Source organism: Numida meleagris, chromosome 1 (genome assembly GCF_002078875.1).
Source record: "Numida meleagris isolate 19003 breed g44 Domestic line chromosome 1, NumMel1.0, whole genome shotgun sequence".
NCBI lineage: Eukaryota > Metazoa > Chordata > Aves > Galliformes > Numididae > Numida > Numida meleagris.
The window spans coordinates 36,349,823-36,377,247 of NC_034409.1; the positions used below are offsets into that span (position 1 = coordinate 36,349,823).

The window sequence follows — 27,425 nt, forward strand, 5'->3', positions numbered from 1 at the left end:
AGGACTTCTCTCAATTTTTGACCTAGAGTTCGCTTGAGCAAGAGGGAGATTTGCCTCCCCAGAAGTACTTTCTTATGACTTATGCCATCCAGCACACATATAGCATGAACTACTGGTGCTGATAATATCAAAGTAAGAACTAGAGAGGAAATCTGATGTTTGCATTGTTAAAACCTACATTTCAAATTCAGCGCATTCATAGAGAATTTTGCTCAGTCACTTGCGCATAGAGGGCCAGATGCATGGAATCTGCATTGCCAATGATGGAGCAAGGGAGGATTCAGAATCTGGCCTTTCATTTTTGTCCTTTAGTAAAACTGTAACCTTCATTGACCCTCAGATTGCCTGTACAGAGAACAGCTCTTCCTGTCCTCTTTCTAACGCCTACAATGCATCCTGTCTGAACAGCAGCCACCTAGGAAATTTTACAGCAGTGACTCATTTCAACAATGGTGATACAAAAGTGTTTAACCTGACCATAAAAAGGACTAGTTACAGTCAGATTGTATTAGATGCCTCCACTTAATACATTCAACTGCTAATGATTCCTTTTTTAGGTGGAACCATGAGGATCTAGTCCCACATGTCCACTGCCAACCGCAGTAGGAAGGAGATGATGTCCTACAGGAGGTAGGTGCAATATTTAATAGGAGTTACATTCAGTTCTGAAATTAAACTGAGCTTCATTCTGAAATTACTAGAATCTTTCAGATCTCACTTCTCATCAAGTAAAGGCTGCCAGGGTATTTAAAGCAATGTGATCGTCCTTAGGTTACCCTGGAAAGGCTGCCTACCTCTGGGGGGATGAATGAGTAAATGGCCTTAGGGGGAAGGATGACATTAAGACATGTATTGTATTTGGCATAAGCTAAACCTTCACTAAAGCAATGAAATGCAGAGAGGGATTTGGATCCAGAGTGATGTAGAAGCCAGGCACCTTACAGCAGAAACTCTGACAATCTCCCACGTGATCACTTCAGAAGCAGCAGAAACAAAAGGGTGTACTGATATAGAGCTGGGTGAAAAATGGTAGTGATGCCTTGGCAAATACTGTCCGTTAGTATTAGATAAGTTCATCTGCTACCATAAGGTCCTTTTATTTTCCTCAGTGTTACTGGATGGTTAAATGGTTGTAGCAGCAAAAACGATTAAGTTAATGCCTACTTCTGTAGGAAAGTGACCAGCTGCCTCTGCTCCTCCAGTGAGCTCAGACAACTGTAAAACCCTTTTTAGTAAGCTGCGTGTCTATTATGATATGTTGCTTATAGGAATGAAATCACAAGTCCATAAATGGTCCCATCTGGTGCAAAAAGCAGCCTCTTTGCTTTGCCAACAAAGACATCCACAAATCCATAACTCTTGGCTGCCTGCTGTCGCACTCCTCTGTGCTCATCTCCTGCCCAGAGATCCAGCAAGAGTCTAAAGGTGACGGGAGGGCTTTGCTCTGCTCCTCTGCACTGCCTGGCCTCCTTCCTTCCTCCTCCTGCTGCGTCCTGCTCAGCCCACACGTCCCCTTCCCAGCCTGCCTTGTCCTTCTGCCAGCACTCCCCCAGGACATGCTTTCAGGAGCGCATTTACCAGCTCCAATCCACTGTTAGAAGGGGTGAAGGAAGGAAAGTTGTCCAGGGACCAGCACGTGGCAGGAAGAGAAGGTTAAAACTGCCTTGGCTACACTAGGCCATTTGTGGAGGTGACCCTTGCACCTACCTCTGTTGAACTGAAATAACACACAAAATCCCTGGGGCATACGTAAGCCTACCTGGCGCTGAGTATTTGCTCCATGCTTGTAAGCAAAACTGAGCTGTTGTGGTGCTTCCAAACCCTGTGTGTGCAATGCAGTACACATCCTTGCTGGCCAAGGGGATACTCACGTCTTGGAGGTTCAGACAACTTGGCTTTGCCTATCACCCATGGAATTCTCCCCTTTGTTCCTGTGAAGGGCTCATATTTAACATCAAGAAATTAACTATCACCCTAAAACATTGTTTTGTCCAAAAGGCTGCATGAAAGAATGCTTTTCAGGAGGAAGTCTGCCCTAAGAGAGAGGTTTCCTCTCCCGTGTTCCCTGTGCCCAGGAGGGAAGGACTCACAGCTGCAGCACCTCTGGGCCTTCATCCTCTGCTAGTCCACGCTACCAGCTCCTCCAGAGTTGCCCTCTGCTTCTTTGGGACTCACTGGGCTGGTGCTTGGAAGAAACAAACCCTGGTGTGCTGAGGACTTGGGGACCGCTATCGTGTCTGCCTGGGCAACCATGGCAGAGGGAAGGCTCTTGTTCCTGGCCCTCTGGCTTGCTGTGAGTGCAGCTGGATGCAGTCTGCCCCAGAATGAATGTGATGCAGAGTTTGGAATTTCTTTTTTTTTTAACCTGAGGTGATTAGTCAAAACACTTAAACAATGAATTGACGCACACTGGAAACTCTTTTCATCCTGTCTGAGGAGCCAAAAGCAAAATTATTGGACATTATTCCAAGAATGTGCCTTTAAGGTTAAAGAATGTGCAAAGTTTCTCGATATCACAGCAAGCCTTGAAGATGCCTCACATCAAACATTTCCTGTTTCTGTTGCAAAACATAAAAAAATGAGCTGGGAAATAAAAAAAAGCTGAGCAGAGCTGAGGGTCTATCTTTCTGTGGAGCCACACAGATCATAGCTGTATCTTTATCCTGCGTCAAGTTTTTGAGTGGATGGTCCATTTCCTCATGTTATCTCAGCACAGACAACTGCTGCAAGATCCTTTCAGCCCTTATCTACCTTCTAAGTTATACTGAGTGGCTAAGAACACAGCACCTGGACATCCTGGGAACAGCTCTCTGCCCCTTCATTCTCTATTGGAACTTTATTTCAAACTCTGTTTCTACAGGGACTACATAGGCGGTTAGTTCATCCATTTTTTCAGACAACTCTTTGTCACTATCTGTAATTTATCTGGGTGTTTGTTTGGTTCTCACAGAGTGCAGTAGGCATTGGGAATGTTTTGGTAAATCACCGCCGGCATCACCTGCTCTACACTGAGAGTCTGTCCAGCACAGCTCTATTTTCTGCTCTCCTATTGCCTGATTACCTTGGTAGAAATTAGGCCATGGGCCCACATGGCAGAAAGGTCACACACAGGTGGATACCACCAAGTGTGTTCATTCCGTCTGCAGGTCTGCATTTGGGTGGTGTAGCCCCAAGCATGAACAAACTTGATTGGGAATCTAGTGGAGATGAGGTATCAGGGATGAAAAGATTCAGTGCACACCTCAGGCAAGTTTCTAGCTGTCACACAGACAGATAAAACCATTGTTTTCTGTTTAACACTCTATTCTCTTTTGTGAGGACAATCTCTACAAAGAATAAATTGCAGCCTGCTGATGCCCAGCACCATGAAGATGAGCTTCTCATCTCTGTTCCTGCTCTGCTGCTTTGCTCATGTGGGCCGTGCCAGTAACTGAAGTGTAACACAGTGACGGCCACAACCGGCTCTGGTAGCTGAGTCTAGTGGGATGTCCAGCTCATTTTGTCAGCTTCAAGCCACTTGTAGTAACCTTATCTCACATCCCACCTGCAATAGTCCCATGCCAGGACTGTCAGGAGAAGTTGGTCCCATGGAGCTTTGTGTGTGTTACAGTGATACCTGGCCACTTGATGAACCTGTGGTCTGGTTGGGCTGGCAGTGGCTAGTGTGGTCTGAGGGGCTGCTAAGCTCTGCCTTAGCAAATCTTGCCATAAGCTAACTGCCAGGTGAGTGAGAGCCATCCTGCAATATGACCAGCTGGAAAAGGAAAAGGAAAAGAGCTTTTGGTGTAATTGAGTTTTGCCCAGAAAAATGCCATCAAAAATTAAAACACAAAAAACATACTTTTTGTCTCAGGCAGTGCCTGAGAATATGAAAAACTGAGGAGCCTTCACTAAGATCTCCTGGGTCAATTTGTATTCTCTGAAACTTGAAAAAATATGGAAATGCAGAAATCACTTAAAATTTATACCAAGCTTTGCGTCACTGAGATTGCTATGCTGAATGTTGTTTATATTTGGGTCAGATTTCTATTCTCTTTCCAAGTTTATCACGGATACTAATACTAAAGTTCATTGGCTAGATATACTTAACCAAACTGTGCTGTCAGCAGTAAGTTGAAAATATGGAATATTATTTCTGTGGTTAAAATAATGACATAAACACTGATGTAACTGAGATCAGAGTTTGCTTCCACTTCTCTACACTGGAGTGTAAGAGCAATGAGAAAAAGGTTATCTTATAATAGAAATACTAAAATGGGGAAGAACACTAAGAGCCTTTTTAAAATAAGATGAGTAGATAATCAGGATGGAGTTAGAAATTTGAAGCTGATAATTTAAAACAGAGTAAGCATTTTTTTTCCCTCATCTCTTCCATCTTTTCTGTTGCTGTGATTTGTAGGTCAGGAACTCCCCTTGGAGAATTTTACACTCCAAGTGGCTCATGTTGCCCTGTAAGGGTCACATTACAACCTCCACTGTGATGAAGGCGTGTGGGAGGGTAAGGGCAGAGGAGGTGATGCAGAAACACAGTCAGCTATATGGATTCTGGTCCTTTTGCAGATTGTAGCTCCAGTTCAGCATTTTAGAATGCTTCAGAACACAAAAATCCTTAATTGTCCCTTTGACCTGAGCTCTTTTTCAGCATTTGCACTCCTTATGGGTTGTTTCCATTTAAAGAAGAAAAGTATGTCAGAAGCAGGTAACAGTCTTGCAAGAAGATTATTTGACCTGGTACCTATGACAGTAGTGAGACTTCTCTGTTCTTGGTGCAACTCTGTTTGTTTACTTTATACAAAATCCTTTCCCTAAGCAGAATAAGAAAGAAAAGTATAACCAAACGAGCAGCTTGCATAGTACACAATACCCACATCCTCCTCTCCAACACAAGTCTCTCTTTGGCCATGGTTTCACAAAACAAAGCATTCTGCAACAACGCTGGCTTACAGTGCTCCTGCTCCCAAGCCCCACTCCCATGCTGTGAATTCAATCAGGGACTTGATCTGACTTAAGAAAATTCTGCAACATGTGCCTTGCTGTTTTCTCAAACTGAGTAACTTTGCCAGCCTAACTCAAAAGGAGATCCAGCAAAACGGAGGTAGTAGCAGCACCAGATTAGGCTGTATTAAGAAACTACACACTGAGTGAGCCTTGATGTCCCTGTCAATTCGGGCTCAAAGACAACCTCTAGCCTCCAGTTTGCCCTGTGTCTCTTGTGACCTAGTGGGATGCTGCAGACAGCAGAAAGAGTGGAGGGCCAAGAGCCCAGCAACTGCAGTTGCTATCTCAGGAGAATTTCATTCAATAGAGTCTCAGCCAGTTTTACCCAGAAACAATATTCCTTAATCAGGATCTAAATATGAAAGTTACTTTGAATATTCAGCTAATGCTGTCATACCAGTCAGCAAAAGCGATGGCAGCCACTCCATCCATGTAAAGCAGCATTCAGTGGTGAAGTGGTTTTCACAGTCATTACTGAAGTGTAAACCAGGCTCAGCCTGGCTCCTGCCCAGGTTAGGACACAAACTGTGAAGAGCAGATGGGTTATAGTTCCTTCCCCCATTCTCTGTATCTAGATGACATATACCTGTTAATAAGCTTTGTCCTTCAGAGAATGCCCCACACTGACAGTAACCCACTGTTTAATGTTAGATCAGCTGTAGGCTCACTTTCAGTCAACGACTGCAATGTAGGTTAGTCATTTCACTGGTCACTGCATGCTCATTTCACCACTGAAACTACTACTGGGATGCATGCATCGTCATGAAATAGATCAAAAACATATCTTTAGAAAATGGAAAAAATACTCTTTTTCCCCCCACTTTTCTGACAGGATAGGAAGGGAAGATGCTGTGGATCTCCTGTTAGAAATGACTGGAGTACTAACATCTGTACTAGCTGTGTCCCTTGCCATGGCAGAAGGCAAATCCATGCTCTAGGTGTCAGTGGTATAACTTCCGTGTACAAGAGAAAACAGCAGCAGGAATTCAAGTCCTGAATGAGTTCAAGTATAAAAGCAAAGAACCCTGTGTATGTCTAGAAAGAGTAGAGTAGCCTTCACGAAAGCTTGTTGGATTGGACTAGTTCCACTGATGGTGAGATGCAGAAGAAAATTTCCTTACAATCAGCAGGAGAAGCAGGTCAGCTGGATCCACAAGAAAATCCAGCAGCTATCTGCAATTATTAAGTCTTCCTCTGTGTGTGTTAGACACTTAGTAACGTGAACATTTAATTTTGGCGCCCATCAGACTTTTCTGAAGACTTTTACTCTTGTATGTCTCTTATCCTTTTGTAACAGGTTTCAGCTATAGCATCGGCCACAAGACACTTTCTGCAAAGATGCAGAAGGCATCTGCTGTTTGAGGTTAACCTACAAATGCAGGAGACATTAAATCATCTGGTGTAATTTTAAATAAATTCATGTCATCTGACTGATTTATGGTTCTACGAACTCACCTGTCCACTCGTAGCTGGCAGACAATGCTCAATGCATCTACAACTCCTTCTTCCTTCAACTGCTGACAACCAATGGCTGTGGCGATAAAACAACCAGTTCTTCCTATGCCAGCACTGAAACAAAAGCAAAATTTAATGAGTGAGTAGAGCAAACCAACTGAAGGAATTAATTAGAAAACACTACACCAACACGAAAACACTAAAACTATGAAATGTTAAATTGCTATAACCAATAGATTCCTAGCAAGGACAACTTCTCAGCTCACTTTCATAAACAGAAACGAAAGTGTGCACTCTTCCAGCTGTCAAATTGTTGTGGGCAATTTGTGAAGTTTACACTCTTCCGGATTGCACACAAGTGTGTGGTTAGAAAAGCAATCTCCATTAGCATCACAAAGTCCAAATATTCTCTAGCATAGTGCAGGCACTGAACTGGGGAAAAAGCCTACCTAAAGGCATAAGTCAAAGGGACTCTACATTTGAAGCCCTCAAGGACAGAGGAGTTCCGCTAACCATACCTCTAACCACAAGGGTAAAAGGACCAAGAACCATGCTGATGAAATTAACGTTCTTTCCTGCGATTCTGCAGGAGAGAGAAGGATTTGACACCATAACTCCAGGTTTTACTGATGCCTCCTTGGAAACAGCCATTACAGCCAATATTTTCACTCCTTGAGCCTCCGGCACTTTTGAGAATCTCTCCCTTGACTATTGGCTTAAGGAATGTGGAATTTAATGCGGAATTCAGTGCAGCTCTTTCCTGTCATGCTGCATGGCAGGAAAATGTGAGGAAAACAGTTAAATCATGAAATTTGTGGAGAATCAGATCTGCTGATTTCAAGGTCCAAAACAAGTGGTTATTATTCTTCCATGTGTTCGCAGACCAGGAACTGCTTTGCTAAAATGACTGAAGTCCTCCTCATAACCCAAGTCCTGAATGGATGCATCACTGAAGTCTGTAAGACAGCACCCTATGCTGATAGGATACAAGAAGACATAGAGAAAAAACAGATTTTTTTTTTCACACATGTCACAATTCCAAGGCTTCAGAGATTATTCAAGCTCTTCTGTTTCAGATTAAGGATCATGCTTGAGCGTGTCCTGTAATGATCCTCCAGAAATAACTGAGAGCTGTGCATTTGTATCTCAAGCCTGAGAAAGTGTGCACAGGCTCTGTAAGGCCTGGATGGCCTCACTGGCAACTCAGAATATAATGGAAGAAACTATGTGACAGGAAAATGCGGTATGACGGGGTTTATCCATTTTGTTGCCCATTGTGTAGTGAGTGTATAGATAGTTGCGTTGTTATTGAACTATTAATTTTAATCAAGGATCTAGATATTCAATCATGAATAAATTCCTGTTCATAATTATAGGCCTTGCTGTCACATGTCTCATACTGGAAAGACATTATTCCTCTGAAGACCGCTATTAATGAAGAGTCTTAGTAGAATAATGGGAACCTCCTTGACAATCTACAGATTTGTGCATTGTTTAGGAAAACTGCAATTCCTGATGAAAACAGCTGGATACAATTTGGGAAAGTTCCTATTCATCACATTCTGGATTTGCAAAATAATGTGTGGTTCAAATCTGGCTTCCATTTCTCTAACTCTGAAATATGGAGTTAAAAAGAAGTGGCTATAGTTGAAAAGCTCAGGTTTTGACGGACTTGTAGGAATAAATGGTACTATCCCAACTGTAAGAAATGCATCATATCTATGAGACAAAGGAAGTAAGGAAACACTGAATTCATTGTATTTTCTGTTTTGCTTCACCTACATTTTTCCACCAATATTTAAGTTCAGCCCTACTTCCTACTATTTATATTAGAACATAGGGCAATGAATCGATATCAAACAAAAAAACAGAACGTACTCAGAATGATTACAAGGACACTGATTGCAAGTTGAGTTCATTATATTTTGTGTTAGTAACACTCTTCTCTTGAGAACCATCTGCCTTTGTGAAAATGTTCACAAGTTTTAGTACTGATGTGTTTTGGTCTGCAAATTTGAACCTGATGTCTGCATCTTACATTTCATACAACCAATCACGGGGCACTGCATCTGACTTAGCTACATAGTAATGTAATAAAACAAAAAAGAAAGCAAATCATGAACACAAAACAGAAGCAAAATCATCTTTCCAGCTGGTCTTTCAAATACAGAATTCATTAGCAGAAGTGGAGAATGGTTCAGAAAAGGTTTGCTAGCAGCAAGGGAATTCTCTCCAAAACTCAGATAGGAACCGTAAAAGTCAATTAGCATGAGAAGGATCTGGGGAATTTTTCTCTTCCCCAGATATGCTCTTTGTTTAGGAGAAGGACTGTATGATGTGATTTTCCATGGCAGTTCTTGAAGAAAAAGGCTGCAAGTTACCTGCAGTGCACGATGATGGGCCCTCGGGCAGGTGCTTCCAGCCTGTCCTCCTCTACATCCAGCATCAGCTGCAGCAGCGGCTGGGCGCTGTCAGGGGTTTTGTGGTCGGGCCAGGACGTGTACCAGTAGTGTTTCACGCTCCGGGACTGACTCCCTTGCTGGAAATAGCATCAAAGCTTTTTATGCACACTTGTGGTCAGCAGTTCTTTTTATTTTTCTCAATGTTACGGTAAAAATGTCAAGAGAGATTTAACAATTTGCTTTTATTGGATGGAAGGGATAGAACTGAGGGGAACAGACATGCTTCCAGGCACACGATTGTAAGCAGGGTTTCTGCACTTGAAATCTTGGCTGTTTTTCCAGGTATGTAAGCCCTGCTGAGCCCATCTGATCACGGACTTGCTGACTGTGCTGTCAGTTGGAGTTGTCAGAGGCCTGTGTTGGGTCAGCAGTAAGGCTGATTTGGGCTTCTGATTTTCTCAAATTAACGATTTCTGCTACCTATTAAGGACGCTATCATAAAAGTCTGATACCAAAATCACAAGAGTATTTAAGCTAAAGGTGCTGAAGAATTGCCCTTCTATACTAAGCTGCCCAGTTTACTCTCTCCAACAGAGACTGCTGCTACTTCAACAAGCAAACAAGGTAAACACAAGCTACAGTAACTTGTATGCATTCAAGCCGGGCAATATGGATTCAATCCACATCTCACAGCCTGAGCTGAGCCAAATGTCCCCAAATTTCCCACGTCAATCAGATCTCCCCAGGTCATCGCTTATTTATTGTAAAGCTCCACCAGAAGGAGCTGGTGATGGAGTCCCATAGCACATAAGCATAATATGGGCAGTAACTTACAAGAGGATCATCTGCCTTATTTTGCACAGTTAATGTTTAGTCAGAGCCATGAAACTATCAAGTTTTCCTTGTATGCTTCTTATAGTTTTAGTTTCTCAAATGGGCTATAGAGGCACTCAACACATAACACAGACAGCTTATCATTTTTTGACTGATGCTGTGCTAGCTCTTTCATTAACTAAGATCCCTTTAGTTCATCTTGGCAACACTAAAAGGGACTCAAAGCAAATTTAATTCAAGAGAGTAAAATTTGCACATTTTTGAAGCCGTTTTTTTATTGTCAGAATGATACAATGCAGCAATGCGATGTGTTCCACAGCTTTGGTCTCAATTATATCTTGCAGCTGTGAGCTTCACAGCTCAGTTACTTCTCTCATAAAAATTTATGCTCTTTGGAAAAACAATTTAACTTTATTTAAAATTGAAAACAAAGCGTGAGGAACAATGCTTCTCAGGTGCACATTTTTACCTTTATTGTGAGCTGACGGACAGTATAGTTCTCACATTCTTGCACACTGTTAACAAGGACTTCAACCTTCCCATAGATTCCTCTTTTTTCTGGCCAATAGAGCACGCACTTCTGGAAAGCAAACATTGGTCTCGTCAAGAAACTAGATTCTGGAGCCTCATTAATTTTTACACAGAATTTCTTTGCCTCAAAAGTACAGATGAATTTAACCAAAGTGTTACTGATGGTAGAAGCATTCCTAACTAAGACAGTGTGGGCTTCTTAATGAATGACTTAGGCCCAATTTTCAGGATCTGAGTTTTGAAATATGAACACTTACAACAGCTGTTTTTATTTTTAAAAGCTCAGTGAGGTTCAATTGAAGGAACTATTTTACAAATTCAAAAATTCATGATGATTTTTTCCCCAAACCTGAAGATTTATTAAGTTTACTCATTCTAAATGGGATTTCCTTCTCAGTAAGAGGTTTAGAATTTGTCCTGCCCTCACAAGGCTTTTTATCCTGTTTACTCTACCAAGCCATGATAAAACAAAGCATGCAGATGTGCCCTAAGTGATTTCTGAATTCAATTGTACATGTTGAAGTGTTTTGCCTGAGATGTCTATCATACTACTATTATACAAGGAACAGCTTGCTACAGTTACACAAAATTATATTGAGAATTCTTAATGACTCAGTAGTGTTCTATTATTTCAGCAACGCATCTGACAAGCCTCCTGAAAAAATGATAAAATAGTATGTACAGCGTGAATGTTATTTTTTCCCTTGCAATAGTTTGTTTTCAGATCAGCTGTAACTTCATATTCATTTCCTTTGAAGCATCTCTATGCTTGAAAGCAAACATCCCTGTCATTTAAATACTTCCCTAAAAATAGATGCTCATTAACTCAAGAGTATAAGGTGTGTGAGAGCCACGTTTTCTGACATAATGCTCATTTGTTAAATTGAAAAATAAAGTCTAAAGAAAACATTCTCTTCCAATACACAGGTAAAGAAACCCCGAACACCGAGAGAACAGACAGTCCTACAAGAACAGGAATCCTCAAAATGACTTATTTGCATTTCCTCAAAAAACACTTGCTGAAGTAACAGTAGCTTACACTGCACAGCAAAATGATTCAATTGCTTTAATATAATTAATTGCCATAAACCATAGCTTCTAGTAAATTCTGCTAAAAATGAGTCAGAAACACATTTGGTTGTGTTCAAAGTAAATGCCAGGGTTTACCCCAGGTGTGATCTTTTAGCTGCTGCTGACCCCACCAGCTGATAGAACTGAATGCAAACATCCCTGCTGCATAAATACTCCTCTAAAAATAGATGCCCATTACCTTCAGAGTGCAAGGTGTGTGACCGCCACATTTTCTGAGATAAAGCTGGCCAATCTGGCTGGTTTCGTTCAAATCAGAGAGTTTCATTCAAATGGAGAGTTACTCGAACATCTTAAATTCGGTGTCTCCCCAAGGACACCAAGAATGGCAATAAAATACTCAGAAAACTGTATGAAAAAAGCGTTCACCAGTTCCACAATCACCCCATGTGACACACAGCTATTATCATCTGCGAGATCTGCAATTCATGCCCCTCCCTGGGAGTGTAGTTTTCAGTGCTAATACGGGAAAAAGTCTAAATACACAATTGTACCCTGACAATCAACAATAGTTCAGTCAACCCCTGAGACTTCTTGATAAATGAAAGTATGCAATGTTTGCTACAAAGCCTTCAGGCTGTCCTCAAGTTTTTCTTGACTCTTTCCCAGAACTGTAATTGGCAACTTGTGCTGGGTGGACAATGAAACGAGACTGTCCGTTAAAACAACTTTCATTTAACAGCCCATCTGCATTTAGTGAGATACAATGGATTATTTTTAACACAATCTCCATGCAGTTTTTTAAAGTTCTGTTTGTTACTGCTTTAACAAATAGCTTGAAAACAGAGCTGGGACCAACCATCTAAGACAGATATGTGGGGAAATTAACATTTTTGAAAGTTTATTTTAATAAAGGGATAAACGTGAAGGTGGGAGGGAAAAATATATCAGATAGACAGAAAATAATATAGAAAATCCCAGGAGCATAACAAAGAAAAATGCCTCAAGCTATTACTTGAATCTAGAAGGAAATTCCACTGGTCCCAGGTCAGTATATTTTAGACCTGGCCAAAAGCCAAACACAGTGGTTAAAGAAGGCTGTTCCCTAACCTCATGTCTGTAGGCAGAAAAAGCTCATTGCCCACCGTATATACCTGAAAAATGGAAGAATTCACTTGTTCTTATCATCAGATAGTCCCCATTTTTTTTTGCTGGTCCTGTTCCTTGCTGTTCTTTCAGGCGTCTTAGCGTTCCTTTAAGCACATTCTTCCATCACAGCACTTTCTAAATAGGTCACAGATTTTGTGAGCTTGGGGTTGAATTCTCTGTGCAGTCAGCAAACACATAAGAGCTATGAGCAAGATATTTTAAAAGATGCTTAAGCTAGAAAAAAGTATTCTCAGCCAACCTGCACGCCAGCAAAAAGCTGGGTCTCTTCTTACTTGTAGAAAATCTCACTTCCAAGCATCTTTCAAATTCCCCCTCAGGACACAATTGCATTGAGTAGCAATCTGCTGGTACTCTCAGCTAATGATTATTTATTTCTGACCTGGTACCTGACCCTGGCACATTCCCTGGCCAGAACAGGAAGCTCATACAACAAACAGCGTCTCACATGACTTTTAATTTATTTTGGTCTTTTTCCTGCCCTCTGTGACAGGGTTGTAGGCTTAGGTTCTCTCCATCCCCTGCTCTGCCTCCTTGCATCCCAGCCCTCTTGGGTGCCAGGCTTCACATATCAGCTCTGGAGGTGGATCTCTGTGACTGAATGGGATCTGGCTCTGCCTCAGACCGGGACTGGCACCTGCTATGTGCCTCTGTCAGCCTGTGATCAGGAGCACGGGGTTTTGAAGTTGTCAGAAAGTGCTTCTGTTGCAGTCTGGTTCCCCCAAACAACTCTGCTGGATGGAAAAAAGATTGCTCAGCTGAAGAATTATTTACTTGTTTTACTTCCTCTGGATTTGAACTCTCTGAACAAAATTGGTTTAACAACTCTCAGATATTTGTGAAGGTGATTTCCTTCAGCTTCAGTTCTTACACTGCTTATTTTTCCTTATAGCTCTGCCAATAAATTTATACATTAACAGTTTCAATCACACAACACTAATGAATAATTAAAGGAAAGCTTCAGTTCCAGAATCCCTTTTTACTCCTGCCCTCTATTTACTGTCAGTACTAACTCAAGCAAGAGAGGTATCCTTTAGGAGGGATTGCAGGATTTGCATTTATATACAAAAATCCTCAATGTTAGGACCTAATTTCCTTAAGTTTTTCCAAAACCTGAGACATCTCAATGGTGCCAATACTCAACTTACGACTAATCTTTAAAGATGCTTATGTAAATTGTGCAAAAAATACGATTTCTGAATTCCAAAATCTATTTTGTTATGCGTAGATAAGACTGCCTATAGGCCAAGGGAAAAATGTTGCAGAAAGAGTGATATGAGCTTTAAATAGAGAGTTAACAAGATTGTCCTAGATAATTACTGACAACTCTTCCGTAATCTGAGTAGAATAAACATGCATTGTTTAATGCATCTCTCGGTATTAGTCATTTTTTCTTACAGAATGCTGCACAGTACCTTTTATTTATGCTTCCCAAAATATGTTTCCTGATTTAAAAGTATTGTTCCTAGTATGTTTTAAAGTAAACAAGATGCATATTATCTGTGGGATACATAGCATGACTATAGTTCCATTGCTCTGTTGTCTTAAGTAAACAATCAGTAATATACGAAATTCACACGTGTTTTGTTGATAAAACTTTGTAATAACATGTCTTAACATGTTATTAGAGGATTAGAGATGGTAACATTCAGTGGGTCATTTAGCTCATTCATTAAGGGGTTGGACTGTCCTCTGGAGATCACTATTTCTCTTTCCAGTTCTGGTGCCCCCAACACAAGAATTACATGGAGCTGTTGGAGCAGTTCCAGAGGAGGGCCACAAAGATGATCAGAGGGCTGGAGCACCTCCTCTATGAGGACAGGCTGAGAAAGCTGGGGCTCTTCAGCCTGGAGAAGAGAAGGCTCCGAGGAGACCTTTTAGCTGAAGGGGCCTACAGGAAAGATGGGGAGGGACTTTTTATAAGGGCAGGTAGTGACAGGATGAGGTGAAATGGCTTTAAACTGGAAGAGGGTAGATTTAGACTAGATATTAGGAAGAAATTCTTTACTGTGAGGGTGGTGAGACACTGGAACAGGTTGCCCAGTGAGTTTGTGGATGTCCCCTCACTGAAAGCATTCAAAGCCAGGCTGGATGGGGATGTGAGCAACCTGGTCTAGAGAAAGCTGTCACTGCATGGGAGCTGGACTAGATGGCCTTTAAGGGCCCCTTCTAATGCAAACAATTCTGTGATTCCTTTGCTGTGCACTCTCCATGGACAGGTAGATTTCCAACCTGTTCAGACACTGTGTAGACTTCAGTAAATGTTTTACACATTCTGTTTAAAATACTGCAGGCATAGTTTATTTAGTATTATTCTTGCTTACAAATCAATTTCCATTTTTCATAAGAGTTCAAAATGAAAAAGAATCCAAACAATAATTTTGTGCTCTGTTTTCTCACACAGCTAAAATATAATAAATATTTTGCTTAGCACTCTACTTTCAAACCATATTTTCATACATTTTACAAAAAATTTTATCACAGTGAGTCTTAACCATTTTTCATCTCAAGAAGGAATTAACTGCATTGGAACCTGTGTTTATAACCATTTCACACAATTCCCCTTCCTACTGCAAATGCATCACCTTGTTATACTCAACTAGGGCACTAACATCCCACATAATTTTATTAATGCTAAGGAAATAACTTTATTGTTGAGCTTGCTTTTTTTTGTGTGTGTGTTTTGTTTCATTTGAGAGCTCTCTCTTTGTACATTAATTAATATATTCTAGTACATTATAGCTGAAAAGAATGTTGAGTGATACATCATCTGAGGAATGGGTCCTATACCCATGAATCTGATCTGGGGGGTTTGTATGTGCAGGGCTATGTGTGGAAAAGGACATGAACATGCATTCAAGTATGAAGGCATTTTGTATGCGTGAATATTACAAATGTACCTCCCTGAATATGATAAGAACACAGTAGACTGCAGGAAAAAAAAAAAAATCAAGTGCTACTATATTAATTAACTTTCATTCTTGCCCTCTTTATCAGCACCTAATACTTGAACAGTTAAATTAATATGGTTGAGCTTAGCAGCTAGCCAAGCTGTTTTCTTTTCAATAGCAAATCAAGGCCTCAGGATGAACACGCTAACGGTGGGAGAGTTCCTAAGGTTTCTAGACAGGGCAGGACAGCTTGTGCAAACACAGCCTCTCTATATAGCCTGGGAACTACTTGAGATTCCACCCTCCTTTCTATTAGGAGGAAATGGCCACTGGCAGGCCACAACAATGCGGATAAACACCAGAGCTGAGGGACTGCGTAACTCAGGTAAACACAGGGCTTCCTGACACGTTGGAAATCACCGAGCATTTCTTTCAAGTCATTCTTCTTACACAGTGTCAGATGTGAGTGTTTAAACAGTCAGCATTTCCTCAGTAAAATACTTATTCTTTTCAGCAGTTACATTGGGGTAAGTTTCCTACATTTTCAGAAGGAACCCTTTTAATGTAGGCTTCTGGGGACTAGTACGAAAAGTCTCGTTCAAAACTGCACCTGTTTTGGAAATAAATATCTGGATATTTTCCAGCACCAATCTGTATTTTACATATACCTTTCTTAAAATCACCTGGATTTAAAGGCACTTCATGTTAGAAGGCCAAAGTCATCATGACAAAGAGTCAAACAGTGGTCAAATGCAGAAAGAAGGAAGAGCACATCAACCAAGTCCACCTTTAAATTCAGCAGTGAGTTTGCGCCATGGAAATGCACACAGAATCTTGGTCCTCTGATCACTGAGACCAGGAACTTTGTCTGAAAAATCTCAGTCTCTCTGCCATCACACTCAACGGAATTTAAAGTGCAGGGTGGTGAGTAAGGCAGGGGCAACAAAGCCCTCATGCTTACCTGACAACATGCTGAAACATGGTAGAAACACCTACCTGGAGTTGGGAAGAGCTACTTCGTCTACCAGTTTGGACACAAGAAAGAAGGTGAACTTTTTTTTAAAATCTGCCTCTCTTCTGTCCACAAGCCCTATAAACCACTTCAGTAACATTCAAACCCTCAAAATAGAGCTTTCTTTTGGCCACAAGTCTCCAAATCACAGGAGAGTGATATTTGTTCTTTGTGTATGGCAGTAAAATATAGTCTCTGGCACTATCAAGGAAAGCCTGGCAAAAATGTACAGAAATACTAGATAAAGCTATTAAAGATAGGAATCAATCTGAAAGTCATTCAGTGTGTAACAGGCAGCTAGATGGCCATTAGCCATTAAAATGCAAATGTCACTTGCATTTGGTGCTAAGGTAAAGAGCCATACATTTCCATTCCAGTTAAGTCGCTTCATGGTTTTGGCATTTGGGAGACCAAATCTTATTTCTGTGATGACCCAGATGATTGGTACTATCTGGAACTGATTAAAAAACTGTTATTATAGCAAAGAGTAAACTCCAATCATGCCAGGAAACTTCTAATCATAATGCTATCCATTTGCACATCTATTCTTTACATAACAGAAAGTAATTAGCAGGAAGTACAGAGGTGACCAACAAGTAAACGAGGTGTTTCTTAATAAATTATGAACTCAACAGTATAGATTTAGAAAATGTAATTTTTTTTTTGTATGTCCATTCTGATGGCTACACAATTGCAGCTGGTGGGTTTGAGAATGCTGACATTGTTTTTTACATTGCCTGTTACCAGAGCATTTGAGAGTTGGTTATCTGCTGGTTTTCTTTCAAATTTGCTAAGGTTCTTTCTACAGCAGACAGCACATTAGAAAAATTTCTTAGTTTGGCTAGTTGTCATACCTCATTTTTTTCTTTCAGCTTTGTGATCATAACAATGACAGGGCTGTCTTCTTGCCAAACCATCTGCCAGAAGTCATTCACAGTATTAATCATGGGCCCCTGCGTTGCAATGAATGCCTTCTCTTTACCTCCATATCCCTGGTTTAAAAACAGGCACACAAACATTTACTTAAAATTCATGTTGTCAGTCAAAATCACAGGTGAATATTCTAAGCAGAAAGAGGAATCTGGAACTAAAAAAGTAAGTCATTTGAGCTGAAAACAGTTAGGAGTAACAGTAGAGCAGATCAGAAATTTTTCAGCAGAACAGTTTTTCCTCTGAGAGCTACTGATTCAAAGAACTAAAGTGATCCTAAGCATACATCAATCCCTCTCAAATTTCCCTGCTTACTTGGCTTCTTCTAGCTTACTCTGTTCCATAAGGTATTGAAGATATCTATCATCCAATGGTACTTCAATGCATGATTTATATTGCTGCAGTGTTTGCAAGATAGTTTACAGTCAAGATGCCATATAAAAAAAAATGAGAACAATAAAACTGGTTTCTCTGAAGATTCATGACAGGAAAAAAAGATTTAAAATACATGACTGTAAAGGCAAAGACTGTTCACTGCATCTTTGCTAAGGGAGAGGCACCTTTACATGGTCTTACAGGAGGGACAGCATCAATGCAAGGAGTGCTGAGACACACAAAGAAAGGTTGGGCAAACAGTGGAGAATCAGAAGGGAGGGAAAGGCGAGGAGAAATATGAAAAAACAAGAGACTGCCTTTTTATTTTTCAAGTGAAAAGGAGAACTTGTGAGCTTAGGCAGTGGCAGAATGTCCAACAGCAATGCAGATCAGCAGCAGCCTGAAGGGAATGAATGAATGGAGAACTGTCTGAGGTGGTACAGAGCCCTCTAACCACAGGTTAGCGTGGGTACCTTTCTTCCTGCTCACACTCTTCTGCACTGTTATCCACTGTACGGAGCAACAGGACAGATCCTCAACTGGTATAAACAGTTCTCCCTCCACTGACCAATTTGCCTGAACGTAGTTTGTCAAAGACAGGTATGTCAGGACCCCAGCCAGACTCACGATTTCATTTCTTCGCTGGGTTGGATTTTTTTTTTTTGCAGTTGCTCACACTTCCACCCGCGACAGCAGCAGAAGAAATCACAGTATTTTGGCTCGCAGGGTGATGGCACAAAGGACAGGGAGATCTCAGAGGACTCAAAGCATAGCCTGGATGATGGAAGAGTTGTGCTGTTACCCTTCGGAGACAATTGCTCTGCTTACTTACAAGGTGATGTCTTTCATACAAAACACTGAAAGCACAGGACGTAAAATGAAGCAGAACAAGAGGTGAGGTGGATGTATAAGTACATATTCTTATACTGTTGTTTAATTAAGCACCATCATTGTTGAGCTCAGAGGCTATAATTTCAGTTGCAGTAATGTTTATTCCAGCTGAGGATCTCTAATCAAAGTATTTAATTTTCTAGGTAAGGGACTACATTCCTAAAACATTACTGCAGTAGTTTCTTAGTATTGTCTGCAGCATCCATTTTGCCACAAGTATAGGAAAGCTCTGTGTGTCATTGAGGACTATTACACAGCTAACATTTAGAAATAATGCTTTTCAACAGGGTTTGTGCTGGTAAAGTGTTTGCATCATGCAGCCATTCAATACAGGGTATAAACAGGTGAATAACGTGCACAATGTTGCACGTATGGATATTTAATACATCTGCTTATGCTTCTTTTCACAAATTTTTACAACGTTTAATTAACTTGTGATTTCAGGAATATGAATTGCCAGAGTATGAACTTGTTTGTAGATAACATGGCTGCAGTGAGCAATCAGAGAGCCTATATATTGCTGTTGACTCCAATCTTTTCTTTACCAAAATACCAATATTTCTGTCTCTTTTAAAAGGCAGCTCTCTTTTCCTTCCTGTAAGGCAGTAAGACAACATAAAACAGTAAATATTGAAGTAAACAAGAGTAATGCATGTATTTCTTAATGTTTTAAAATGTATTTAATAACCTTTTTCTTACTGCAACCATTTTAGCATATTGATGGCTATGTGGTCTTTGGTACAAACAGCTCATGAAACTATTTCTGTCACAGCAACGTAGACACAAAGATTAGGATTTGTCAGTGAAGATGGGTAGGAATAAAGTGAGAGGTACCTTGGCAAAAATGGCTATTCAGGTGGAAAATCAAATATTGTCCCAAAAGCACAGGAATAGTGTACATTTACTTACCCTAATGTAGTTAGCATTTATGTAGGTACTCAAGGAGTCAGATGGATTTTTGGGTTTCAAATACACTCTGCTTAGAGGATCTAAGAGCACAAGGAAGATGGAAATTGAAAAGAAAACCCACAATTAGAAGATTTCTATAAAGAATCAAAGACTTGTTGAAGAAAATAATCTATGGTTACTTGGGGTTGTCAAGCACTAAAGCATTAAGCATGAAATTTTTTCCACTGCAAAGACTCATCACATGAAACTAATGATGCTGAGCTGTGTGGAACTATCTCACCAAGCTGCAGATATCAAAGCAATGCTATCAGGTCTAGGCAATGTTCAAGCAAGGTCTAATCTGCCTGTGCTGAGTATCCAGCTGACCCGCCTAGATTGTCTCTGAAACTTGCCATATATCTTTGCAGGACACCAGATAAATATACCAAGTTCAACTTAGATACCTCTGCAGGAAGCTGTAATGTTTCAGTGACTACTTGGATTTAATTTGAGACTCCTCTGTGCGGGGTGAAATCAGCCATGTGTTTTTATATCAATGTAATGTTCACTGAGAGAGGCTGGACTAAGTGAACCACATCCTTCCCTTCAGCCCTATGTTCTCCTTTGACAATTTGGGAACATTTGTGCGTAATAGAGTGGAGAAAAAAAATATAGGAACATTTTCCTTCATCATATTCTTCCTTTCATTGTCTTGGATGACGTAGAATGGAATGAGGTGCAATTCTGTTGTCTACAGAGCTGGGACTTACTAAATTCCACCTGCAAACGCATTTTTGGTTTTTCTCATTTGTGATGATGTGATTCTCCATGTACTAACCTCTCAGAATTAAGGCCAGTAAATTCTCAGTCAGAAAGAGAAAAGGAGGAGGGGAGTGAGATGCCTACGCTATTGCAGTATAGGGGCATACTTTGGCTTTTTTCACATCTTTTCTGAAAGAATACTCTACTGTTAATGAAATGATACGGAGATATTTCTCTACTAAAAAAAAATTTCTATCAGCAGTTAGCTTAAATAATGAAGTAGAATCATCAGCTTCCTATTGGTTTGGAAATAGTCTCTGGAAAGCTCCTTTGCAAGCACAATTTAGACAAATATTCAAAGATTCTTACATGGGTGCTGAACTGGAGGGTGGTAAGGAAACACTATCTGTGCTACACCAAAACGTGACATTTTCAAGTTTTGAATTTCTTTTGTGGCTTTTCGCCCTGTTCTTACGAAAAGACAAAAGTTTTGCAAATCAAAGGAAGAGAAGGAGTGATCCCAAACATACTTCTGTCATTTGTTCCCTAGAGGTGAAAGGAACCTCTTGGGAAGGGAGTGGGGCCATTTCAGGACCCAGGCCTGTGTTATGAATGCATATTTCGTAACATGGGCAAATGAATGTATGTCTTCTAGTTCAAAGTCTGTGCATGGAAGTCTTGTTCTCTGCATTAATAGCACAACATGAAGGCTGCTTAGCTTTTTTTTCCTCCCTTAACAATATGAAGACAGGAAACCTCTCATTCCTTTTCAGCACAGAGTGATTATTAGCCACTTCCACAAGTGCCTCAGGCTACATGGCCTTGAAAAAACATTTGCTTCCTCTAGTTCACACAGTGCCTCCAATTCTGATGTAGTTTGACCCCTACCTCAAAAAACCTCTTCCAAGCAGACTCAACATCCAGTTTAACCATTCCTTGGGATAAATTCTTCCAGTACTAAGGAACAGCTAAAATCAGTCTCACAATTTATAGGACTCTTACAATTCCAATCAGATAAGAAAGAGCTGTTTCAGAATAGAGACCTTTTATAAACTAACAGTCCTGATCACTTCTGAAATATAAAATTGCTGTACACTTAGCTCAGAAATGAAGAACACCTGAGCACTGCTTGAGATCCAGAGCCACTGAGCAGTCATTGCACACAAATGGAAGCAATTAGCTTACTCCTGAATGACAGATACCTCGGAGGTAATCATCTTTTCCTCAAGGATGGCAAAGTCTGAGAGTCTGAAGCTACAGGAGGAAGACACAGATGGTGGCTGCAAGGCTGAATTCATCAACGTTTGTAAAACATATTGAAATGCAGCAAGGCTGTTAAACACTAGTAATTGCTGATTAAAAAATGCCTCCCACAATAATAACCAAGGCAAAGTTACTGCTGTTTTCTTCCATGCATCTAGGAAGTCTGGAATAGTTTCCCCATTAAGGCAGAAGAGGCTTCCTTTAACTCGATCATTATCAAATTAATACTGGTATGAATTGACCAGGATGGAGGGAATTAATGATCTGTAGGTTGCCCTCATGAGAACAGCCCATTTGGGATCACATCATACCATGGGTGGCATTGCCAGACAGCTTCCTCTATGCTCTCAGGAATTTCATCCACTGCATGAACACCGCTTCATCATGAAGACCCCCAGCTTCACCCCATTGCACAAGCTCCAGCCTACTTGAGTTTGTTGGGCTTTTTTCCTTCACTTAAACTGGTACTATGTGCTAAATTATTTAGAGTATGGGTATGTTTGTTTTTGTAGTATTTCCAAGATAAATTGCTTGTTAGTCTTAGACCAGTCCTAGTTACCTTACTGACAGTAGGACTGAAACAGTATAAGAAAGGCTGTCCTTATGGCATTTCTCTTTCTTGGGCAGGAAAAGAAGCTGAGTATGTTTTGGGGCAGACTGCTGTCCTGCTTGGAGCCCAAAACAGTCATAGAACTTTTAGATATCAAAACATTTCGAAATTCACTCCTGTTTTGCTTGGTTTTGTTTGCAGTCTATAAATATGAGTACCAGTATCCTTTGGTAAAGATTGTAACACAGGACAGAGAAGAATCTTATCAGGCTGCATCCCCGGTCTATGCCAGGTAGGGGATAGGTTATTAAACTTGCAAATAGCATAACTGCCTGAAAACACCTCATGTACAAAATACCTGTAAACTACATTGAATTTTTCAATTTCATCTGACTCAAGTCCCAGTACTTCCATTACAGTCCAGGATTTCCCAAATCTAACAGATTTATGATGGTGAGTGCTTCTGCATTTCAAAACTTGCTTCATCATTACAGAATTTCACTGATGCAAAAGAAATTTTTCTTAACTTCTAAAAATAAGGTTTGCCTAATACCCACTTTTGTTAACTATGCAACCTAACATTAATTAATCAGTTATAACACTGGCTATTAAGAAATATAGTAGTTATGATACTGGTGACTACAACTAGGACACATTCTGCAAAATCACATGAAAATACAGAAATCTTTGATGAATACATGTTGAATTCACCTAAGAACAAACTTCTTTTCTCATTCTGCTGGGAAAACATGATTTTTTTTTTTCTTTCATCTCTGAGATCCTGCTGGGAATCCGATTGCCTTCACTAGGGAGCAGGACTGGAGCAAATAAGACACTAGGGAGCTCAAAAATCCTCAACATCAAGAGAATGGTTTCTGAGCATCTGTCTATAAGCTTGTATAAGAAAGTGCCTTGTTCATATGATTTAGATTTAAGTTGCCCCTTGTCTTTAAATGGAGTGCCAGAGCCAGTTTTAGCACAAGCAACTCAACAACAGCTTGTGCATTTGTGGATCTGACCCACCAAATGCTTTGCACTTGCATGTTACTGCTAATCTGCTGTTCTGCAGTGACTGCTTTCATGCAGGCTCTCGCCTTGAGTTTTCTTTTTAGAAAGAAATAAAGAGCGATGTCCAGGTATCTTGGATGTGTTGCACACACAAATACCCACTGAACAATGTTAAGCACTTGTTCCTCTGTGAGTAAGAGTCCATACCTGCTCTCAAGCACCACAGCAATTCTACTTCTGGCTGTGGAGTATTAGTGGGGCAGGAAGGGGAAAAGACACAGGTATTTGAAGCTGATTGCATGCTGTAAGGACAAGAGGTAGGAGCTGCAGGAGACAGCTGGTGAAGGCGTGAAATAAAATGGTGAAGAGGGAGCATCAGGGCTGGTTTTCTACTACAAGGATGTAAGTGTGATGGAGGCTGGGGTAGGACTGGGAACAGAGGAGGCCAGAATGCTGTAAGTAGATGGCAGGCGAAAGCCCTCTCCATATCTTCAACTGCATTCCCAGGACCAGTGCGTGGCATCTCAGTCAGGGGGAGGGATGAAGAAACAGCAATCTGAAGGAGCAGTCTAGCCACTTGCCTTGTCCCCTCACTAGGTGTATTAGCATATTATTATAAAGCAAATAACACTCAGAAAACTTACAGAGGAACCCTAGCATTCGTATATGAATGTTGGCTATACTACATTGCAAGCAAAACATCTTTCATAGAAATACAATGTTTCCTGCACTTTGGAGTTTTCCCATGTAGAACTGATTTCAGCAGGCAGTCAGTTTACTCATGCTGACGCCTGCCTGGGTAGTATCTACTAACACTAACCTGCCCCTATGCACCCTGTGACAGAATTATCTGTGGTGAAGTTATCTCTTCAAAAATGAGAACATCCTCCCCAGCGCAGAGGGTGGAGCAGGCAGGACAGGGCATTTTTAGAGATAATCCATCAATTCCAACATCACTTGTTACCACAGGTGACATGCCAGTGCTGGGAATGGAAAATCTGACATGGGTGCACTAAGCAGTAGGCTGATATCATCTGAGCAGGAAACCAGAAGGACCGCTCTATCTAATGATGCTGACTGTTTCCAAGCCCTTTTGGACTGGGTGTGGGTGTGTGAGTATTTATTATGAACATGTGCCTCAATCCTCAAAATACCTCCTTTGAAAAAGCTTGGTGCTAACACACACCAGACCTTTTGATTTCTGTCAAGGAGGGTTACAAAGCACCTGTCAAAGAGTAGCTGTGGTGCACACCAGCAGCAAGCTTTGACTGAAAGTGTGCCTTAGAGTCAGCTGTGCACCCTGACTGGCTGGAAGTGAGAACACAAAGGCATTCTGACTCTCAAAACTCATAAGCATCAACAGAGGCCCAGCTGTCGCAACCCTATTCAAAACACATGCGGCAGTGAAGCAGGCCTCCCTAAGCTCACAAGGTGCTCCTGAAGGTGAACCTGATGCTGTAGGCACTGTAGGAAGGGAGATGTCCTTCCTAAAATCCTGCTTGTCAGGCAAAGGGAGGCTTGGGTGACATCCTGGCTCTACTGCAGCTGATGGCGAGCTCCTGTTTTTGGCGAAAGGGTCAGAATTGCAGCCTCTCTGTGCATATCCCGGTGACACTGGGCCAAACTGTTGGGGCTACTTAATTTTCTGATTCCTTGATAACTGATAACTTGCATTTAATTGCTTTCATTTAATTCCCTTCAACATTCCTCTATTGCACTCAGCTGCATACCGCTATTTGTTGCGATAGATGAACTGACCCTGAAGTCAATGGGAATTTTGTGTGTGGCTGAAGGGAAAAGACTCCATATAATGTGCTTTTTTCCCCCAACTATGTATCGCATTTCTGAGGCTAATCTAGCAGCTGAAGGCCATCATTTCTCAGTAATTTGACTGCAAGGTCTTTGGATGGTGTGATCAAATTGCAATGCATTCAGGCATTGTTGTCATTCAAAGAGTGCGAATTTGCATGACTGACATGTAACATAGTCCTATAAGGACGTTACAGAAATGGATAGAAAGCAGTTTCCTAGTTGATGGGACATGCTGTAATTTAAAAAAATATTCTTCATTCCAAATCCAAGCAAAAAGTTGTGTTTACATTTTGCTGCGGGAGTGTCCCCCAACATTTAGAATCACTAAACTTTTCCACTTTGATACTGTCAAAATATCAAAGAAACACAATAATTCATGTCTAATTTTAGTGCAATATTAAAACTTCTGCAACCTATTTTGAAACTGAACACAAAACAAAATGATTAATAAAAGAGAATCAGAATACCTCTGCACCCCCCCCCCCGAATGGTATAAAAATAGTTCAGTTTCAGAGAAACCTGTATTTCAAAGGAAAACTATTCCACTGAAAAGTTTTCAATCACCTCTAATTATAGGAAACCAATTGTTACTATGACAGAAATAAATAATTTGGGCTGATGAGAATACAGAAGCAGTATAGCAAAGCAGTAGCAAGTTTACAGCAACAATGAGTAAGCACTGTGTGAGTGTGGTTTTTTTTTTTACTAATGTAGATATATTTCCACAAAGCCATGCAGTGCATGGAGAAGAAAAATAAAACAAAACGAGGTGGACCTATAAAGATGGAAGTCCATTATAAGAAAGGATAGGATACAATTTCTCTTTTAGTCTGGGTCACTTAATGTTAGACAATATCTACCAGCTTGACCCAGACAGAGAGAATTCAGTGATGGGCTGCTCTGTGCTTGATGGTGCAGGCTTTGATATAGTCAACACCCTCAGTCCTCTCATTTTCCAGATCAGGGGAGTTACTGTGAGGCATGGCATATCTATCTCAACCCATTTGCCTGAGCTGTCCTCCAGAGAAAACCAGTGTGCACCTAGGCTGCATTTCAGCATAAGGTTGGGATGCAGCCAAAGTGTACATCTAATGACTAAGGTATCCAGGCAGAGTCCTGCACTGGTTAGTCCCCCAGAACTGAACTTTTGCTTTCTTTCTGCATTGAATACAAACACGCTTATGAATAGGTACACAACAATCAAAGATAAAGATAACTAACTTTTCATGGCAATACATTTTCAAAGCAGACTAAAATTCATAGCAGGAAAATGTGGGCTAACTCACTTACTTGGCAAAATTGTTTTATAGCGGTTTTTAGTTCCATGACTCGGGATGTCAATTTCTTTGGGATCCACAAAATTCATTGGTATTTCCTATAAAAAATAAATTAAATCAGATTGGTGTTTCTAAAGGAGCCATACAGGAAATTACCCCCAGAAGGCCATCTGCTGTTACACAACTGTCTTTTGACATCAAAGTTATTAAGAAAAAAAGTGGTTCCCACCTCAAGCCTGTCAACACCCTTCCTTTAATAAACACAGGAGTTGCATATTGAAGGGGTGACTTCCAAGGAACACTTCTGATGAATTATTAAAGGCAAGGTTTTTAGAAGATTAGGAGATATGTTAGAAAACACAATAGTTCTAGAAGAGTGGAGTTGAAAAGTGCAGTATTATAGCAGGAAAGAGCAACATTTGGCATAAATAGACTGAGAACTTTCAAGATAAATAATATATAGCAAACAATATATATTTAAATTTTGTGCAAAGCCTTTAACAACATCAGTTAAAGACCTTATTTGCTTTTTATAGCAATGATTAGTCCTTTGCATGCAGTAATTGAAAAGTGTAAAAAAAAAAAATCTATTTGCCTTGATGCTCATTTTGAATTTTTAGCCTCTGAGCCACATTAAATCTGAAGTTGTGAAAATAACCGATGTGACAATTTGACTTGAAAAGCTTACAGTTACTGTTTTTCAAATTGTTTTTTTCAGAAAGAAAAGTAAAACTGCTCCTAATTTTCACTGAAGAAAACGCTTCACTTGGTCTAAGGGGGGGAAAAGAGTCATTTTGATTTTGAGGTCTCAAAATACTGTTAGTGTTCTTATAGTTGAATAAAAAACACTTCAGAAATGGCAAAATGAAACATGCAGTAGTTTTTTTTCCACCCATGATTCTGGGGGACATTTTACCAGCCAAAACGTGAAAGATGTTTCAGTTGACTCAAATCTTCCTTTTTCCCTGATTTTTTTCATTTCATTTTATTTTTGGCCAGTACTGTTTAAATTATCTTAGTGTAAGCTGGAACTTGATCTCTGGTAAATTAATACTTCTACTTAAGAGTAAAGTAATTTCTGGAGACTTCAGAACTCTGTTACTAGCCTGGGATATTTATCCAAAGAGACAGTGGCATATTATATAATTGCCTCTTGCAGACACATAGGAACTTGAGGAGGCACAAAAGGTATGTTCTTACCCTGGACAGTGTGAACTTCTTTTGACTTGCACCACTGGATAGGTTACTCAAGTATTTTCCTCTGAAGTTAGCCAGTTTCTAACTCTAGAGACCAAGGCCTGACCAGGACTTCAGCAAAGATCAAATGCATGGCCACCATCCTTCAGACAA

General features: G+C 40.5%; 1 protein-coding gene across 7 annotated transcripts in view; it reads right to left on the reverse strand.

Moving 5' to 3' along the window:
- The window catches only part of PTPRR (protein tyrosine phosphatase, receptor type R), a 145,194-nt gene that overhangs the window by 1,311 nt on the left and 116,458 nt on the right, over window positions 1–27,425 (reverse strand). For all 7 annotated transcript variants that reach the window (XM_021385167.1, XM_021385168.1, XM_021385169.1 and 4 more), the window contains 6 exons: window positions 26,089–26,173; window positions 19,425–19,504; window positions 17,174–17,311; window positions 10,159–10,269; window positions 8,835–8,992; window positions 6,454–6,567 (listed from right to left, as the gene is read on the reverse strand). In XM_021385167.1, the coding sequence (XP_021240842.1) occupies window positions 6,454–6,567; window positions 8,835–8,992; window positions 10,159–10,269; window positions 17,174–17,311; window positions 19,425–19,504; window positions 26,089–26,173 (686 nt within the window). The remainder of the gene's footprint in view (window positions 1–6,453; window positions 6,568–8,834; window positions 8,993–10,158; window positions 10,270–17,173; window positions 17,312–19,424; window positions 19,505–26,088; window positions 26,174–27,425) is intronic.